This window comes from Exophiala xenobiotica (genome assembly GCF_000835505.1).
Source record: "Exophiala xenobiotica strain CBS 118157 unplaced genomic scaffold supercont1.4, whole genome shotgun sequence".
NCBI classification, from domain to species: Eukaryota; Fungi; Ascomycota; class Eurotiomycetes; order Chaetothyriales; family Herpotrichiellaceae; genus Exophiala; species Exophiala xenobiotica.
This window is the reverse complement of record NW_013562491.1, coordinates 1,363,772-1,381,780: the sequence shown is the minus strand read 5'-3', so window position 1 is coordinate 1,381,780 and position 18,009 is coordinate 1,363,772. Positions and strand designations below refer to the sequence as shown.

The 18,009-nt window shown below is 51.7% G+C and overlaps 7 protein-coding genes across 9 annotated transcripts; 3 read left to right on the top strand and 4 right to left on the bottom strand.

Moving 5' to 3' along the window:
- The first annotated feature begins 110 nt into the window (after positions 1-110).
- Positions 111-3,499, top strand: PV05_06692 (uncharacterized protein). Its single transcript, XM_013459458.1, has 2 exons — positions 111-476; positions 526-3,499. The coding sequence occupies exons 1-2, from the start codon at positions 197-199 to the stop codon at positions 3,159-3,161; spliced, it is 2,916 nt and encodes a 971-aa protein (XP_013314912.1). The 5' UTR covers positions 111-196; the 3' UTR covers positions 3,162-3,499.
- Positions 3,487-5,930, bottom strand: PV05_06691 (uncharacterized protein; the record flags this gene model as incomplete). Its single annotated transcript, XM_013459457.1, has 5 exons — positions 3,487-5,223; positions 5,272-5,505; positions 5,557-5,685; positions 5,738-5,805; positions 5,855-5,930. 5 exons carry the CDS (start codon positions 5,928-5,930, stop codon positions 3,487-3,489), a joined length of 2,244 nt encoding a protein of 747 aa, XP_013314911.1.
- A 384-nt stretch (positions 5,931-6,314) lies between these two features.
- On the bottom strand, positions 6,315-6,647 carry PV05_06690 (uncharacterized protein; the record flags this gene model as incomplete). Its single annotated transcript, XM_013459456.1, has 3 exons — positions 6,315-6,398; positions 6,451-6,565; positions 6,616-6,647. The coding sequence occupies 3 exons, from the start codon at positions 6,645-6,647 to the stop codon at positions 6,315-6,317; spliced, it is 231 nt and encodes a 76-aa protein (XP_013314910.1).
- A 409-nt stretch (positions 6,648-7,056) lies between these two features.
- Positions 7,057-9,257, bottom strand: PV05_06689. Of its 2 annotated transcripts, XM_013459455.1 has the most exons (4): positions 9,075-9,257; positions 8,966-9,022; positions 8,240-8,917; positions 7,057-8,193 (listed from the first exon to the last, which is right to left on the bottom strand). In XM_013459455.1, the coding sequence occupies exons 1-4, from the start codon at positions 9,078-9,080 to the stop codon at positions 7,246-7,248; spliced, it is 1,689 nt and encodes a 562-aa protein (XP_013314909.1). In that variant the 5' UTR covers positions 9,081-9,257; the 3' UTR covers positions 7,057-7,245. The 2 variants fall into 2 exon arrangements, with proteins under 2 accessions (XP_013314909.1, XP_013314908.1); XM_013459454.1 differs by having other exon boundaries at positions 8,240-9,022.
- Positions 9,258-9,401: 144 nt separating this feature from the next.
- PV05_06688 (uncharacterized protein) lies at positions 9,402-11,107 on the top strand. The gene is made up of 4 exons (XM_013459453.1): positions 9,402-9,717; positions 9,771-9,945; positions 9,995-10,848; positions 10,904-11,107. Exons 1-4 carry the CDS (start codon positions 9,457-9,459, stop codon positions 10,997-10,999), a joined length of 1,386 nt encoding a protein of 461 aa, XP_013314907.1. The 5' UTR covers positions 9,402-9,456; the 3' UTR covers positions 11,000-11,107.
- Positions 11,108-11,368: 261 nt separating this feature from the next.
- Positions 11,369-13,739, bottom strand: PV05_06687 (uncharacterized protein). The gene has a single exon (XM_013459452.1). It carries the CDS (start codon positions 13,531-13,533, stop codon positions 11,572-11,574), a length of 1,962 nt encoding a protein of 653 aa, XP_013314906.1. The 5' UTR covers positions 13,534-13,739; the 3' UTR covers positions 11,369-11,571.
- Positions 13,740-14,892: 1,153 nt separating this feature from the next.
- Positions 14,893-17,050, top strand: PV05_06686. Of its 2 annotated transcripts, XM_013459450.1 has the most exons (4): positions 14,893-15,129; positions 15,260-15,675; positions 15,728-15,763; positions 15,817-17,050. In XM_013459450.1, the coding sequence occupies exons 2-4, from the start codon at positions 15,646-15,648 to the stop codon at positions 16,639-16,641; spliced, it is 891 nt and encodes a 296-aa protein (XP_013314904.1). In that variant the 5' UTR covers positions 14,893-15,129; positions 15,260-15,645; the 3' UTR covers positions 16,642-17,050. The 2 variants fall into 2 exon arrangements, with proteins under 2 accessions (XP_013314904.1, XP_013314905.1); XM_013459451.1 differs by having other exon boundaries at positions 14,893-15,675.
- Positions 17,051-18,009: the final 959 nt, after the last annotated feature.

The following is an 18,009-nucleotide window of genomic DNA, read 5'->3' as shown; positions in this document are numbered from 1 at the left end:
TGGCCTGGGATTCCATCGACTGGCTCGACTGGATCGAGGCTGCCCGGAAATCTTCTCCATGCGGTTTAACCGAGCAATTCGAATCAGCTTACATACGCACCATCCCGAAACCGCAGGCCCAAAGAATACACGAGTCGACATCGACAAAGTGCATGGATAGTATCACCGCTTAATGGGTGCCTTTTATTGACACCGCATGGCGTTCTCTACACGCCCTACAACTACCGCGTTGCAGCCGCTACATGACTTGCGCGCTGCTGCCGATACATCTGCCCACTTACAGGCCCTGAGGAAAATAAAGAACGAGCTCAGCGGCCATCTTTCACGCAAGATCGAATACATCCACAATGGCCTCATTCATCTGCTCGCAAACTCCCTTGCCAGTCTTGTTGCAACATTGGGAAATGCACAACCAACTAATGACGACGGGCTGATATGTACCCACGTTGCGCAACTGCTGTACCTCATTGCTCATGGTAGGCTCTCCGTGGAACTGACGGTACGATTACTGACACCGTCCATCAGAAGGGCCGGCCTATGTACAGCCCATCCTCGCAACCGATGTCTCGCAAAGCCTCATCTCGTGCCTCCTGCAGCCCCTCTCCTCAAAGACCGCGCTGGCGGTATTGAGATGCCTCAATGCCATTGCCGATAACCTCCCACCCTCGAGTCCCAATCAGTGGTCGCAAGATGGCCGACTTGCCGACTTGTTGTACTCAAAAAGGTATATACAATGCACTACAAAATTCATCAAAATTGCGGGCGATACAGTGCCGTCTCAGCAGGCTAGCGATGCCATGTTGGCTTTGCTATGTAAAACGGTGTCACAGGAACACCAGAAACGGGCACTTGTTGATAGCGGCATGTTGTCCTTACTGGCTGCTCGATTAGCATCTTTTGTTGTCGCAGAAGGTCTCGTCCCTCCCGGTTCCGAGGCCATGGACAGCGACAACAGCGTCTTTTGCAGTCTGCCGGATCCCGCACCGTCTTTCGCTCATCTGTCGCCAGTACTCGAGACGATTTGCTTGTTGACCGAGGGATCGAAATCTCGCACGGCGATGTTTCTCGCAGATCCGGCTATTCAAACAATCCTGCCCGAAATCAAGGACGATTTCTCCCCAGGCGACATCCGGCGAGCACCATGGGGCGCAAGCTATTTCTCCGGCGGTGCAGTCCCACGTTCACGCCTTCAAGGCCCCTTCGATTCTCTTCTCCCTTTAACGCCCGTTGCCGAGAAAGCAAACTCGCCTGCTCAATTGAGCTTTCCACCGTTAGGTGCCATCACCGCCATGCCCAAGCGTCGGGCATCCTTTCTTCCAACGACAACTGAGACACCTCAGCTGAACATGGGTCCAGATGCCGAGGATGTGGAAGAAAGCTCTGTCGGTTCGTGGTTACTATACATTGTGAGAGCGTCGCGTGGCAAGAGGCGTCTTTTGGCAGCGAGGCTGTTGGTCAGCCTTTACAGCTTGGATTTTGTCAAGAAGGAGCGAGGAGCTTCTTTTGCCTCTCTGCTAGTACCACTGCTTACACGCATGCTGGAGGCGGATACCCTGAAACCAGATCCAGTCCAGCAGAATAACGGAGTCTACCTCAGCAACGGTTTGCACTATGCCAAAGCGGTGCCTGGCGTTCTAGCAACATTGATCATGGACGACCCAGTAATGCAACGAGTGGCTGTGGAAGGCCGTGCTATTGCGAATTTATCAACAGGTCTCAAGGCGACCTTTGACAGCCACGCTGGACGGAAATCAGCACCGTGGCAGCCACGTAAAAGCCAAACTGCTCCACCTGATTCATCAGTTCCTGGCACTACAATTGGACCTGGCGGTCCAACATCCGCCATCAGACGAGAGATGGAATACCGTGAGGGTTGCCTGCAAGCGTTGGCAGCAATTGCACCCTTCGAGGACGATTATCGCAAGGAAATATGCGACCAAGGTGTTCTACAGCATATAATGCAAGCCCTCGAGCCCTACCAGATCCAATATGGTCCAGGGCAGCAGATTGAAATTACCGGCAACTCTGCGCCAGTCATTCTTGCTGCTTGTGGTGCTGTGAGAGTACTGACGAGGTCTGTGAAAGCACTAAGGACGAAACTGATTGAAGCCGAGGTTGCCAAACCGATCATCAGGCTGATGAACTCGAGGAGCCCAGAAGTCCGAATTGCTGCGACTAGGGTCCTTGCCAATCTAGCAATCGACTTCAGCCCGGTCAAAGAGAGCGTTGGAGAGCCCAGCGTAGTCAAGAAATTGTGCGAGCAGGCGCATTCTGCGAATGCTAGGCTCCGACTAGAGTCACTGTGGGCACTTAAACAACTGGTCCTGAACGCCAGCAAGAAGCTGAAACAGGATGTGGTCGACGAGCTTGGGCCGAGTTGGATCAAGCTACTGATCAAAACCGATCCAGTCGATATTCCTGAAGGCGAAGTGATTGGCCTAGTTGAGCGAGACTACCCACCACTCACGGGCTTTGGACGTTCATCCGCCAACATCGATAGGTCCGACGACGTAATAATGGGCGAAGAATTTGAAGGTGAAAGGGACACCCGTCCTCTCTCCGGCGGTGCCGTGGGAGACGCAGCTCTCGATCAGACGCGCTTGGACACGCGACATACAAGGGAGGACGACACGGACATCCAGGCTCAACTACTAGATCTCCTCCGCAACCTCTTCTGCGGTGAAAACGCCTCCGACCTAGTCAAGTACGTCTTTGACGAGATGGGCCAGGATGATTTCTTCCGGATCATGCTGGACCGCCTACGTCCACGAACGCTCGCCGGCCCAACGCGCAAGGAAAACTACACGACGCCCGCGCCTGCTAGCACTGTGGTCAAGGTGCTGTACGTCCTCGTGCACATTGGCGCATGCGAGCCCAAGTGGCGCAATGTGATTGCCAGCCAGCACCCGCTGATGAAGCAGGTGCTCACTTACGCTGGCCACGTGGACCGTGAGATCCGCGCGCAAGTTTGCTGGATCGCAATCAATCTGACATATGAGGATGATGCCAGTGATCGGGTAGCGTGTCGCCAGCGCGCGGCCGAGCTGCAGAAGGTCGGTTTCGTGAGCCATCTTAGACGGTTGGAAAGCGACTCGGATCTGAATGTCCGCGAGAGGGCGAAGAGCGCAATGCATTTGATGAGCAAGTTGCTAGCTAGCTAAGGATACCCCCTCGCCAGGTCCATAGTGGAACAGCAGAGGATACCTATCGAGGCCGAATGTTGAAGTGGCCGAGGTTTATAAGGCCACCTTGGTGTGGTGACGCGACGCACGTTGTTGCGAGACTGTGCCACTACGGACCGCATACGGCATTCACGAGCTTCGTCTCCTACAATATCAAAGTACGCGTAAGGAACACCGCAGCGGATTACAGAAGTTGAAGTGGCCATAATACCAGGTAGTGTTGTGAGCATTGTTACCGGTATGGCAGCAAGTCACCACTACAGTGTACTGCGTGATATTTGTATACCTGCACCCAACAGAATTATCAGTTCTTAATCTTCGGCACCACCCATGCTACATGCCATCTATCACGCTCACCACCAATCGGCATCTCGACCTGCAAGCGTCCCATCTTCCGCTCTTTCAGTGCCTTGTTGAGCGTACTAATCGCAATCCCCGTCCCAATACACGACTTCATACTATTGCGCACGTCTTTCGTCCATTCTCTTTCCACCACCTTCGTCCTTCCCTCGTCTCCTTTGGCTTTCTCGTTCTGCCCGAGACTACCGGGCGTTCCCGATTGCTCTGGCTCGAGGGGTTCCGTGTGCCAGGGTTCTCGCAGGACTTCCTCCCACGCCCGTCTAGCCACTTGATTCATCGCCGCTGCCTGCTCTAGGACTTCCTCATCTGATAGTCCCGCCAACGACGACACATGGCTGGCGACGTCCTCGCCTATGGGTTCGGGGATAGCCAAGGGCAAAAAGGGCCGCATGCGTAATTCATAGCGCATCTTGTCGGAAGAATATGGGAAATTTGGCTTGACCAATAAGCTGTGCCGTTCAAGGATGACGAAAATTCTGTGCAAAGACTTGGCTAGGGATTCGGTTGCTTTGAGGAATGTGAATTGTCGATAGAGATGATGGAGGGTTCGCTGGACTGCTTGTTGTGCAGGATCTGGTCTGCTTTGGGACGAGGCCGCCGCGGAGGACACGAAGTAGCTGATCCGTTCGAGATGTGACATGTGCGTGCCGCATAGGAAGGAGAGGTACCAGTACATACTGCGACATTCGTGCGGCGCGTATATGGACAGCTCAAAACCCATTTGCACGATTGTTCGGAGTTGTATGAGTTTGTAGTGATAGAACCAGCTGCTCAGACTATAGGAAAAGGTCATAGCTCCGTCTGCCGGATCGGGATAGGGGATCGGCTGCTCGCCGAAGGCGGACTGAATGAGGGTGTCGAGATCTTCGGCTTCGGCTTGGATCTGGTCCCATTCCTGTGCGGCATGGCATATTGTGCGTCGGACACGGGGTCGATTGAGGCAGACTGTGCGGAAGAGGTTGAGGAAGGACTCGGCGGTACGGTCAATGAACATGTCGAAGTGCGAGACAACGTTGAATTGGGCATCAGTGAAGATCTCATCGTCCTGCCCGCTGCTGCAGAGGAGGCGGTGGGTGGGTAGAACAAGGATGCGCATGTCCTGCAGGATGAAGTCCTTCGGGCTGTAGCGGCCTAGGACATGGTTGTTCAGGTACAAGAAGGCTTGGAGAAGGGCACGTACGTAGACGGCTGGTTGACGTTCTTGGGCTGTGAATTGTTGATATGCGACGAGCAGGTCAGCACTGAACGAGACGTCGAGGAGTTGGAATGCTGTAATGGTGTCGGTAATGAGTTGACGGAAGAAGGGGAATGCTTTGGGCCGTTCAATCGCGATCATTGGCCGAGGAGGGACGCTGCTTGCAAGTTTGCGCTGGATTTTAAGAGTGAAAGCCTCCGTGGGGACTGCGTGACCTAGGTTCGTGGTGGCTTCAATTCGGTCGAGGAAAGCGATGCACTCATCGTGCAGTGATTCTTCAGGCCTATCACCTGCTGAACAAGTGTTGAGGAGTTTGAGAAAGGAGCTTCGCACGCTCAACCTATCCACGAGGGCTTCTTTGGGTTCGGTAGGTAGGTCACTCTGGCTCAGCCGGGCTTGAGCAATTTGTAGCTCGCTTAGAATTTCGTCGGGGGAGAAAGTGTGCAACAGTGGTCTGTTGAAGATCTGCGATGCAAAGTCTTCCTCCTAATCCTCGTTAGCAGACGACCATCTTTCGTTGAAGAGGACTCCTACTTCATAGTAATGCTGACTCATGACCATTCCAAGCACAAGATCACAAGCTTTCACGAGTGCGAGGCAATAGGGTCGAAAGACATCCTCAAGTAGCGAAGGTGGACCGGTAGTAACAGGCGTTTCTCGAAGGAATCGTGCGTCAGATAGTCGCTTCGGCTCCGGCCACAGCAGACGATCAATATGTACGGATGTGAAGAGGGTCTGGGAGAGCGGATAGCCCTTATGCCACGCGACCTATAGCGCGTGTCACCATCTTGTTCGTAGAGACAGCATAAGTGTCCATACCTCCCGACATAACAGCTCATCCATCAGCCATATGGTCTCTTCAGGAGAGATGGTGGTTGAAAAGTCGAATTCGATTTCATTGTCTGGATCAAACGCGACCGAGCCACTGTCCATCTTAGGGTCTCCAATCTGCAATACGAATGAACTCGACGGTACCAGCAGGATGAGGCCAGGGTCTTACCTCCAAGGCACTGACGGCCTCGAAGAGCGTGAAGTGCTCATCCTTGACCAATTTGCCTGGCTGCAGCGCTATAACCTGTGGTTAGTACCAGCCGGGAAAGGGCCAGGGAATTCCCACTTGAAGCAGCGTTGCGAAATTGTCCGCTTATATCATTGATCTGGACATTGGGGTGGATGATCCGAGCTGGGAACATGGCCCTCCCCGAACCTGCTTGCTAAGTTCGTGTTTGGATGCGAAGGGAAATTTCATGTGTGTAAAGCCCATGCACGGAGGGATGTTAACATGAAATTGACCGTCCTCGGCCGTGCCTGGTATACAACTCGCCAGATTACTCTTAATGCAAATACCCGACGTAGACGGTCATGTCGTGTAATGTCAATATGGGTGACTATAGTAGAACAGATGGTAGACGAGAAGTCAGAAGTTCAGGGTGCTCCACGAAAACTCATATGCGCATTTCGGCAAGCAACTCAGTTTCGACGTGAAGTCCTTCCTTTGACGTGATATGTACAATGCTTGTAGCTCCCAACCATTCTCAAGTGCCTTTTCCTGCAGCCTTTGGGTGTATCATGTCCTTTTATTTGGCCTCGCCAGTTGCGTGTTCGGCCATAGCATCAGCATTGGCAGCACCCAAGCTCTTGTTCTCTCCTTGTTTGCCGCCCTACGACTTCCCGTCAGTTGCATCCTTGCGAGAATCACTCATTTCAACTGACCTGCCACTTTGCAAATCTTAGATCCATCTCTCCTCTTCTTTCGGCTTGTAGTCTGGGTCCCTCCTTCAGGGATCTTCGGACGACTCTTGCGGCAATGGCTAGGTATCGGTTGTAGCTGGGCATGTCAGCATTGCGGGCAGCCAGAGTATGGTGATTTGGACGCACGTAAGGCCCGCGGCTTTCCAAGCGAACGCCATCTTGAAAGTTGAGAGGTATGAACGGATGAGAGTGACAGGATCAATCGTCTGAATGCCAGCCAGAGAAACTGCGCAAGCTTCAAGCTGCAACTCTCCGAAAGGTCAGAGCGCCAAGCTCCTGTTCCGAAGATTTACCAGTGGAAGACCTAAAGCGGCGCGAGTATATTCTTCAGCCTCATCGGCCTCAGCAAGGCTGAGCACGCTATCAGCACGCTTTGGAGCCTTTCTGCATCGTGAATGGCTGAAGTATCTTCTGTATGAGAGTATGGAGAAGCGAGAAACATGGTGGTGACTCTGGGTCCTTCGGTGACCGAGCAGCGATTAACACGAATGTAAAGGACGGTACAGGAGAACGGAGAGCTTGATTGCTGCTCTCTAGGAACGAGTATCAGAACCCTTCAAGCATGTCAAAGTATTGAGATTGTGCAACGGATAACACTGGATTACCGACTTTAGATATGGTAAATCAGCTGTTTTCCGCTTACCAATCGTAGTATCCTGCCCGACCACCAAATCGAGTGACGCCACGCTTGCTTCTATGCCGCTAATATTGGGAGAATCGCTCGAGAGGGAGCATCATGAAGCGTCCGAACCAGGATCACAGGTCTCGAAGAATGGCAACCGAATCGTCCATTCGATCGAGTTCTGTTAGAAACCACCCCTCCTTCTGTTGCCACACATACAACAGATCAAGCTCTGCTTCTGGGAGTAGATCCTGCACATTTCCTTCCACATCTGTCCGTTCGACCTTGCTTAATGTGGACGCAAGTCTTTCTCGTTCCAGATGCATACGCTGATAGTGTCTTGACATTGTTTTGTAAATCTTGCTCAAGAAAACCTTTCGCACACGTTCAGCGTCATAGAACCATAGAAAGATCGTTCGGTTTGGCTGACGTTGGGGATCTCTCGGAACTTCCTGAAGCTCCAGATAGCCCATGAGTTGAAGCTGCGACAGACACTGCCGAAGGTCTTTCGCTCCCAATAACCCGAGCTCCTGAAGGGTCTTCTCATCAAGCTTGCCTTTGTCAACGAGCATGCGAATGATTCTCAGAGCAGGCCCGTCTACTCGCTCGCTTATCAGGCGCATCAACTCCTTCTCGAGGACATAGTCACCTAGTTGTTTCTTATCTACCAACCACGAGCCGTTCGTGTCTCCTCTCAGAAATCGAAACGGCCCATCTGCTAGTATTGCCAACTGGTGGTCGACCGCAGGGTCATGTTTCGTGCCGTTCAGACGAGGACGATGGTAACCGTTCGGATGACCACCATTCGAGAGAAACCCATCTTCTGGATCATTGGGATGGGTGCCATTGGGTAGATCGGATGGACGGGCATCGATCAAGGAGACGTCTAATCGTTGCATCGATGTATTGGGGTCTGGATCTCGGACTCTGAATGGGCTTGACCCAAGCTCGATCTGTGAGCAGGCTGCTTTGGTGATATGGCCAAAGGACTTGCCAAACGTTTTTTCCGCTATCGATGCTATCCTCTCGTTGCGTACTGAGGCAACGACATTGGAGTAGTCGACGCAAAGAAGAGTCTTGACCTGTTGTCATCAGTTTTCAAGCATTGCTAAGCAGGAATGCGCGTACTGTATCGGTCTTTGAGTGGCTGGATTCGAGCTCCTTAAGCGCAGTAGCTGCTGCAAGTGTTGGGTCGAGCCGCTGTTCCAACTCGATATCGACCTTCTCGTCAATATCTGCTTGAGATTTCTTCCCAAGTTTGGTCGACGGCAACAGCCCCAGACTCTCCAAATGACGTTCTAGATCACGACGAGCGTCGAACACTGACTGAAAATGAGCGTCGCGTACAGCAACGATGTATTTCCGATCGATGAGAACTCTCAGGACGTTTCTGAAACGATTGCGGCTGGACTCAACAATCGGCAGTCTGTGACCACCCGGATGCCCATTGTGGTGTGGCGTAGCGTCTCCCTGTGCGGTGAAGCTTTTCTCGGCGCAAACGGTATTTTCAAGCTCCTCTGCCGTTGAAAAGCCGAGAGTGGCGAGGTGCTCTATGACAAATGCAGCCGGCTTACCATGATTACGGTGCGCAAGTGCCGCCAATTTGCCCGTCCGCATAAGATTGTAGGCGTTGTGAGTGTTGGCTTGATATGTCGACAGCCCTTCTGGTGTAGTATGATGATAGACAAGTCGAAGTTGAATCAAAGTAGCCAGACCAGTCTTGACCTGACGCAGCGGCAGACGACATTTTTGCGCCACTTGGGTAGCCGAAAGTCGACCAAGCTGAGTGAGCTGTTGGAAAACTTGCTATTGAAGGAGTTAGCCTGGCTCCAGATGTCGAAGTCGGATTCTGACAGCTAGAAAGTCGCCATAGACATCTTTAACGATCAGGCAGCACAGCTTTGAAAATTCCTGTAGACTGTTCAGTATGTAGAGCACGAAGGCACCGAAAGTCGATCACTACCTCCATGTCTGTTCCGCTGCCGGTGTCACGTGTATGTGGAGGGAATGCGAAAGGGATCGTGCGGGATGCGCAAAGCCGGGCGCAAAGATTTGTTCATCGCATGAACCCAACGCCCAAGAGGTTTGCGTCTCAGTGAGAGACTATTTTCCGACCTCCTGGAGGGTTAGTGGTTGACGTTGTAGGTAAGGATCAAGAGTATGTGTAGAAAAAGTGCACATTAAAGAAGTTTGATGATGGAGACCAAGCGGACCTCCTGGTCTTGGCAACTTCGACCAATCATCTGCAAAGCAATTGGCTGAGATTCTACTGTAGCTCGCTCATTGAGCTCCTGCCGAACCGCATCTTCGACCACCACAACCACCTCAATTCAGACTGCTACGCAATGGCTTCTCCAGCTTCGCTAGGCTCCCGAGCCTTGCGAGCTAGCCGTCGTCAGTTTCCTGTTCCCAACTTACAACGAAGAAGTCTGGCCGCAGCAGCTTCCGGAAGCTTTGGATACGAGACTGGTGAAGCCAATGGTGTCAAATTCGCAAGCAGAGATTTGCCAGGACCGACAACAACCTTGACGGTCGTCGCGAAAGCTGGCACACGATATCAGCCGCTCCCGGGCCTGTCCGATGCTCTCGAGAAATTTGCCTTCAAGGTGGGCGGTCGGAGTTACGGGGCTGCAAGACTACAAACTAACATCGGCCGCAGTCTACCTCAAAACGATCGACCCTGCGGATTACTCGAGAAACAGAGCTGCTGGGGGGTGAGACGTCGGCATACCACTCTCGCGAAAACCTCGTCCTACGAGCCAAATTCCTTCGTGATGACCTACCGTATTTTACCGAGCTGTTAGGAGAGGTTATGACGAAAACCCGGTACACAAGTGGGTAGATCTGGATTGTTAATGGTACGGTGTCTGACAATTTATACAGCTCACGAGCTCGATGAGGAGGTCACGTATGTCATGAAGCTGGCGCAGAAGGGCCTCCTTGCCAGTCCGGCTTCGCTTGCGCTCAATTCGGTTCACGGGGTCGCTTTCCACCGTGGTCTGGGAGAACCACTTTACGCTACGTCCTCAACGCCCTTCACGAAGTACCTCGATGCCGAAACCATCTGGGAATTCAGTGGGGCCGCGTACGCCAAAAACAATTTCGCTGTGGTGGCCAACGGCGCCAGTCACTCGGAATTGTCCAAATGGGTGAATGAATTCTTTGCCGATGTTGGAACCGGATCCCAGAAGTTCAAGATTGAGAGCCAGGCGACAAAATATTTCGGAGGCGAGGAAAGAATTGCACACGACTCTGGAAATGTCATGATCCTGGGATTCCCTGGTTCCAGCTCGTTCACGTCTGGATCGTCATACAAGCCAGAAATTGCGGTTCTTGCAGCCCTCCTGGGAGGAGAGTCATCTATCAAGTGGTCACCAGGTTTCTCTTTATTGTCCAAGGCCGCAAAAGACTTCCCCTTTGCACAGGTCTCGACTCAACACGCCGCCTACTCTGACGCTGGGCTACTTTACGTCACGATTGCCGGCAATGCCCAACATGTTGCAAAGGCCAGCAAGGAGGTTGTCGATACGCTCAAGAAGGTCGCTTCAGGCGATGTGGCCGAGGAGGACATCAAGAAGGCTACGGCCTTGGCGAAATTCAGAGCTCTCGAAGCCGGACAACAGACTCAAGCCGGTCTTGAAGCCACAGGCACTGGACTGCTCGCTGGCGGCAAGCCTTTCCAAATTGACGAGGTCGGCGCGGCAATTGACAAGGTAACCTCAGAGAAGGTCAAAGCTGTAAGTGTCCGCTGTCGAACGGGCAATGTCGCAATCAAGCTAACGTTTCCCCTAGGCTGCGAAGGGCTTACTAGAATCCAAGGCTTCGGTGTCAACGGTAGGAGATTTGTTTGCTCTTCCATTTGCCTCAGACATCGGTTTGACAGTCTAAGAGAGACGTCGTCAGTCTCGGGCTGGCATGGCTGGAGGCGTAAAACTTGTAAATATCAGAACAGTTGCACTAAGAAGTTAACAAACATGGTTTCCGTTTTCGTTCTTAGCCCCTTCAGTTCAACTATGCACCTACCTCGTGCCACTTCAGCTCAACACAAATACTCCTCCAGACACACTATCCCTTATCATTGCCATAGTGGAGATGATTATTAAGTATAGTCGTCTACAACCGCCGACATCTATGTCCTCACCAAGTTGATCGATATCGCTGACGATAGATGTCATGGTGCTGGCCATGTAGCTAGGTACCTTTATGTGGTAATCATACGACGTACTGGGTGGGTCAAGTCTTCTCGGCCTAGTTTATGTCTTGAGGAAGATTATGTCTTATTACAGTGAAGCAACTCTGTTTGAACCTGTGTGTACATTGAATGCCTCATTAACAGATTTCCATCAGCGTAAGCACTCAGACTGTTGACCACGCGCCATCCGAGCAAGTGCTTTGGACCTGCATTACTGTACAAACCTTGCCCACGATAACCCTTACAGTGGATCCAAGATCCATGAAATTTACCAAGCATAACCAGTCGACATTAGCTCCATATCACGGCCATTCCATTCTTCATCGTCACTCGGTTCATCATCCAAAAAGTCATCTTCGTGGAATTGATCCTGAGCCGGTCTTTGGTCAGAAATCTGCAAATTGACGACGTCGCATCGGCCCTGCACAGCTGTTGCAAAACCCGCGTCGCTATCGCCAGTATCTTCACCAGTGCTGTGTCGCTTGAGACTCTCGGCTATGCGGCTGCTTTGTCGTTGAGACAACCTTGCCGATTGATTTTCTGCCTTCACAACATGATCAGAAGGTCTGCTCGTGTTAAGAAAAACGTTCTGGAGTTTTGGCAGCCAGATCTTTCTCAGGTGTGCACGATCCCGCCAACTGGCGCCCTTGAGAATAGCTTTGATGTTCAGTCTTTTCAAATGGGGTAGATGCCGTGAGGATTCAACGAGCGAATCGAAAAAATCTTCGGCATCGTCAGCTGACAGCTGACGCATGTTTTCAAAAGAGACGTTGATAAGAGTGGATGGCCAAGTAGGCGGGCCGTTGGGCAAAAGCTCATCGTACAGCGGATCTCGATCTCGGTAGGAGGTAGGATCAATGTAGAGCATGTCGACGTCAATTGTCCGAAGGCGTGGACAAAGAGTCTTCAGGTCAGCCATAAAACCCAAGGACATGGATTGGTTGTCGAACAACTTCAATGTTGTCAAGGAGCTGCCACCCGTACGAAGATAATGCTCAAGTGCGGCTGAAGTTAGCTCCGAACAATTATCAATCTCCAAGTGTTCCAGACCGACAGGCAGCATCGGCGCGGTGGCTTCATCCAGAATACTGCAATTATTAAGTGATAGATGTGTTAATTCCGAAAGTTGGTTCAGAGCACCGCCGAACATAGTTCGTGCCTTGGCAACATCGACATCGCCTGATTTTTCCGGGATGATCAAATTGAGAAATGATACCTCCCGCAGTCTGTTAAACGCCGGCCTCGAATGGGCATGAAGTGCTGCCTGTAAAACTTCGATGGGACCAGGGAATCTTCCGTTCCATTCAAAGCTTGTCAGAACCAAATTATTGACGTCGAGAAGGTCGAAGAGCTCTGCGGGGTACGACCAATGTATTTTACGAGCTGTTGGTTGAGCCCATACCATTGTCCGCATGTCATCAAAATTAGAATATAACCGCAGGCCCTGGAGCAAAGGTGTGTTCCGTACGAGACCCTCTATCGAGATGCCACTTCTTTTGGTGAGCAATTGCTTGACTTCGATATCGAGGTAGTGGATCTTTCTGCGGTAGTCGATCATCAGGCTTCCAAGCTCTTGCTTGAGGAGTTGAATGAGCCCGTGGGCCCGCCAAGCAGGGTATAGGGGAGGGTTGTAGAGCAAAGCCGCCATGCAAGCTTCGTGGAATGACCGACACAGAGTTGATACCGAGCAAAGCCAATTGATGGACGAATTCGGGCGAGAATTCGAGGCGTAGAGCGGGTAGGCTGCGTATCTCATGATGTTCACGAGTATATGGTATGGAAGTTGTTGCCAGGGAGGAATCGGCCCGCTGAGAGGCGGTGGTATTATTACGGACACCTGTAGTTCGGGCTTGTGGAGGACATCGGACGATCGAGTCTTTTGTCGCTTGAAGGCACTGAATGGATTGGCGGCAGATTTTGTTGCGGGCGGCGCTTTCCGCTGCCACCGCTTCTGCGGACGTGAAGAAACTTGGTCCGGGACTCTTGGACGCGATCTTGTTCCTTCTTGTGGCAGGATCTCTTCAGATAGGGAATCGGACTCAGCTGACGATGACTCTACCGTGTTGTCATCAACACTGCTCGACTCCCGGTACGTCTGGACTCTGCGGCGGGCAGCTCGGAGTGGTTGGGGCCGCGATTCGAACTCAGAAAGGCTGAGCGAGTCGCTGTCACTCTCTGCATAGTGAACTCGGGGCGCGCGACGTGGGCGCGACTGGGTCGAAGGGGCCATGTGCGCGGTGGAAGGCAGCGCCACCACAACACCGGAGAAAAGTCAGCGAGGGAGGGTCGAAAAGCCGAGCAGGTGTTCTCTCGTAGTTAGCATATCAGTATAGAGGGAAAATGCATACTCCAGGTCAATGTATGCACATTGTCTTGGGCTTGCTGCAGACTGCCGAAGCCCTGAATCCGTAGGCACGAGCATGCACGAGTCACAACTGTGCAGTGAAACAATTGCAAAGTATCGTCATCATGCGGCGACAAAATCTGATTTGGACGTTTCGTTTAAGCTTAACCTTAAATCTTTCCGTGGCAGGTTTTCCGAGAGTCCATCTTTCCGATACTCCGTACAGTGTATGGGAATCTCAACTAGCCGTCATCACCCGTCGAGCCAACAGGAACATTGGGGTGTGTCACACTGCTTCCAGCAAGCGGAATGGGCTGGATGATACCTCATTACCCTGAAGTAGTCTGGACCACGGGACGCGACCTAGAGCAGACAGCAGAGAATTTACCGGGTACTTTGGGTAAGGATGAATGCACGAAGAAGTACAGATGAAGACGGAGCATTGCCGACGAGAAACCATAACCCCACGAGAGATATCGACCATGATCCTCAATTCAAGCTGTAAGCGGTATAGCCCTGCGATCTTTGGCTGTGTCAGCAGAGATCCGTACCTGTACCTGCAACTCATCGTGATCCGAGAATCTGGCAGACGGGATGTGCTTACGATAATCGACCATGTCAGGGGCATACGCGACCGACGAGTAGCCTGTACAGTTTCCAAGAGGTCCATCGCCCGGTCATATTTCCTTAAAGAACGTAGTATGCAACAGCATAGCCTCGTCAAGATATCAATTACCAGAGCAACGTCCAATCGCCAGGCACTCGGCAACACAGTAGCTGTCAGTCAGTTCCGTCCTTGTAAGGGAACTCAATAATAGCCGCGTTTATGATCAAGTCATACCAGTACCGCGTAAGCTATGACTCTACGGAATCTACGGACTACCCGTACATTCTGCATCAAATGACGTTGAAGCTCGCCTGATAAGTTCAATACTAAGAACCCGTGAGATAAGGCATACAGAAGGAATTCGAGATGCGAGGTGGAAAAGTTGGATGATGCTGCGCAACTGCGCCACTCTCACAATCATTCCAGGTGTGTTGTGAGTACCCCTGTCCAGTCACCACGAGTCCTGTCGCAATTGGGTCCACCAGATGTAAAAGCAGTCGATCATCATGCGTGGCACTGCAGGCCTGCCGCTCATTCATAGCACCTCGAGGCCTAGTGGCACCTTGTTGAATGCCGCAGATGCCGTCGCAAAAGATCGCCCGCTCTCTATTTAGAATCTTTGTCGGGTAACTACGAAACAGTGGACCTCTGCGCCGTCGAGCATGAGCACTTCAAACAATTGAGCACAACTCGAGAATCACCTTCTTTAGCTCATACCAGGATCGATCTCACGTGGCGTCGTCATATCTTAATTGAAACGAAGCCATCTGAGGGGCGTTGTCCAAACTGCCAAAGGCACCTCAATCTCCGACTCCTGCTCCCGCTGGCGCTCCAAGCCAATCTAACCTCGCACAGAGCACACAGAGCTCTCCATGGTCAGTTGCACTCCCTTCTTACAATTCTTTGCTTTCTGCTTCCTTCTGCAAACCATGGGCTCGTCAGTCAGTTCACGAACAACAATATTTTTCGACATCCACCGTTGCTGACTTTTTGTCGACGGATAAGCGATCCTTGATCCCCATCTCCACCAAGAAACAAGGTTCCTGGAATCCTGCCATTCGAGTCCACTTCTAGTCTCCCTGCCAACTTTTCCTGTCCTGCAGCTCCTGCAGCCAATGATCCTGACATCGCGACCATTTCAACTGCCACTCGTCTTGCTCTTCTAAAAAAGATTGTTCTCCAAAAATATCACCGGTGGCTTTCAGATCCTCCGACCGAACGGTCGCCTACGTCTTTCTTCCTACCCTGACCTAGATTCGACGTACACTTTTTTCCGACTTCCAACGCCTCAGACCCGAGCGCATGGTGGCGCGACGGTGATAGCACACCCTCACCCAAGGCAATCTTGACCTCCGGCGCAGCGGATTGGAGGCATCTGAAAAGCTCTAGAGATGGGGAATACACAGTTTGGGAAGTTCCAAGTAAGCCCGTCCTACGAGGCTTGCAGATCCGCCCATTAACACGTGCCTACAGGACTTCTGTGCCGATTCATTCCTCCCCATATGCAACGTGAGCAGTCCCTGACCGAAAGCTCGACTGATGCTCTGGCTAACCTCTCATAGATCCTCACAGCTACCAACCAACCACCCGGGGTCCAATACGTCAATGTCAATGGGAGCGGCGGCTGCGTTTTGCGTGGAATCACCCTCAGCAATGGAAGATTTTTAGCCAATCTTGGTTCCATATTGCTCGCCGGCTTCGCAATCCTCGTCACATTCTTCTTGTTATGGCGAGCCGAACGGAAAGCAGCCGCCGTCGGCCGGCGAGAGATACAGATGTTCCTGCTAGGATACCTGGTGATTGAAATATGCGAGATATTCACAATGGGTGGAATTCCGCTGAACAACGATGTACGGAAAGGATTCACAGCTGTCCACATAGCGGCCGTCACTGCGACCTTGTGGATCTTGCTTATGAACGCCTTTGTGGGATACCAGCTCCTGGACGATGGCACTCCTATGTCCATTGGCTTGATCGGCGGGAGCTCTTTAGCGATCTTCATCGGAACTGGCTACATTGCGCTCGATACGGCATTTTCGTGGACTGGCTACTGGGACGATTCTCTAACTGCACCGCACCGCCACATCGCATTGTATGTGCTGTATCAGCTCGTGCCGTTGGTTTTCATGTTCCTTTTCTTCCTCCTGGAAACAATCCTTGTCCTGAGGGTCCTGGGCGAAACGAAACCAATGCTCTACCTTGTCTCAGCTGCGGTTCTTTTCGCCGTTGGCCAGGTATTCATGTATGTGATATCTGTTCACATATGTAATCCGACGGACGGAAAAATCAATGGCGCTCTTTTCGAGACGCTGTTCACGTTACTGAGTGTGGTGGCAATCTTTGTCTTCTGGTCGTCTATTACGGAAGATGACTGGCCAGTCCAATAATAACGGGAATCACACTGCGGCTTGAAAATAGGCCGCGGATAATCACCAACAATATGACGCTGTACCACAATATCTTGGACCAGGCGCTGATTACGGGAAGTTGGCATCGCGATTGGCGCATACTGTCTGTAGAATGGCTGAAGGGCGCCCGTCTGATGAGACAATAATCAACGGCTTCGAAAACGAAAACTCGGCTAAGAGCTTGACGACTTTTACGCAGCGTTTGGCGTTTGACATGTGTATGGAAGGCATTTGGTCTGGAGGTTGAGCCATCATCTTAATTCAATTTTCGGCAAAGGACCTGGGACTGCCGGCAAATTTGACCTGCGAATGGGCTGCAATTTGGCATCGAATGCAGGCTCATCTTACCTAGAGTAGAACGATAGTGAAAATATTGATCATATCCATTTCAAGAAAACTTGTGCAAGGTTGGTGTTCCGATATAATTCATGGCTGCGCAATCACAAAAGGTACAGCAAGCCATCCGTCTCCGTGGTCGCTTTCAATAATTTTTCATAATACAACCTTCACTCCAACACAGGGAAGAGTCCATTCTGAGCGTCCGATCGCATGCCGAAGCCAATGCGTGCCAATACCAACATCTGTCGGCAGCGATGACGGCAAAGACGTCGTGGTCAACTTTTGATGTTCCCCCTCTAACAAACCCGAGGCCGATTCTTTCAGAGCCTGCGATAGGCCGGCTACCGTGCTGTTGGCGATATCAACGAGGAATGCGCCCATGTCGGAGCTATTGTTCGTCTGTTCAGCCAGGGCTGTGGCCGGGGTTGTGTACAGTCGCGGAATGAACCATGATGCGACCGAGGATGTATCTTCGCCATGCTGGCGAAGGTCGATGAAGCAACGGTTGGACCACTGGCAGGAACTTGCGAACAGAATTACCAGGAGTAATGAGCAGTATATGCACGGTCGGTTAAGAAAATAGGTTAATGCGATGAAGAGAACGAGGTGGACTGGCGACAGGGACAGAGGGAGCGGCAGGAGAAGGAGGGGGAGGTAGCTGGTCATATGTCAGTAAGTATGTCAACAGTCATTAACGCATAGCCTTGATGGAAGCGAACCTTCGCAAGCAGTACATCATGTGTAGATTTTCAGAGTCGCTGATCGTGGGGAGAGCGATTGAAGGGACGCAGCAACCGGTGACCGGCGCGTCTCTTGCCCTCCTAGCGCTCAATGGGCCTGCGCAAACCAAGTCGAGTATTGAACGATGCTGAAAACTAGAGAAGCACTCTAGCACCTATTAAACGTAGAATTGCCTAGGGATAATGGTAAGGTTGTTGATTTGCATGAAGATAGGAATGGAAGTGTATGGTATTTCCACAAATCGCAAGGCTGCCATAGTTAATCATT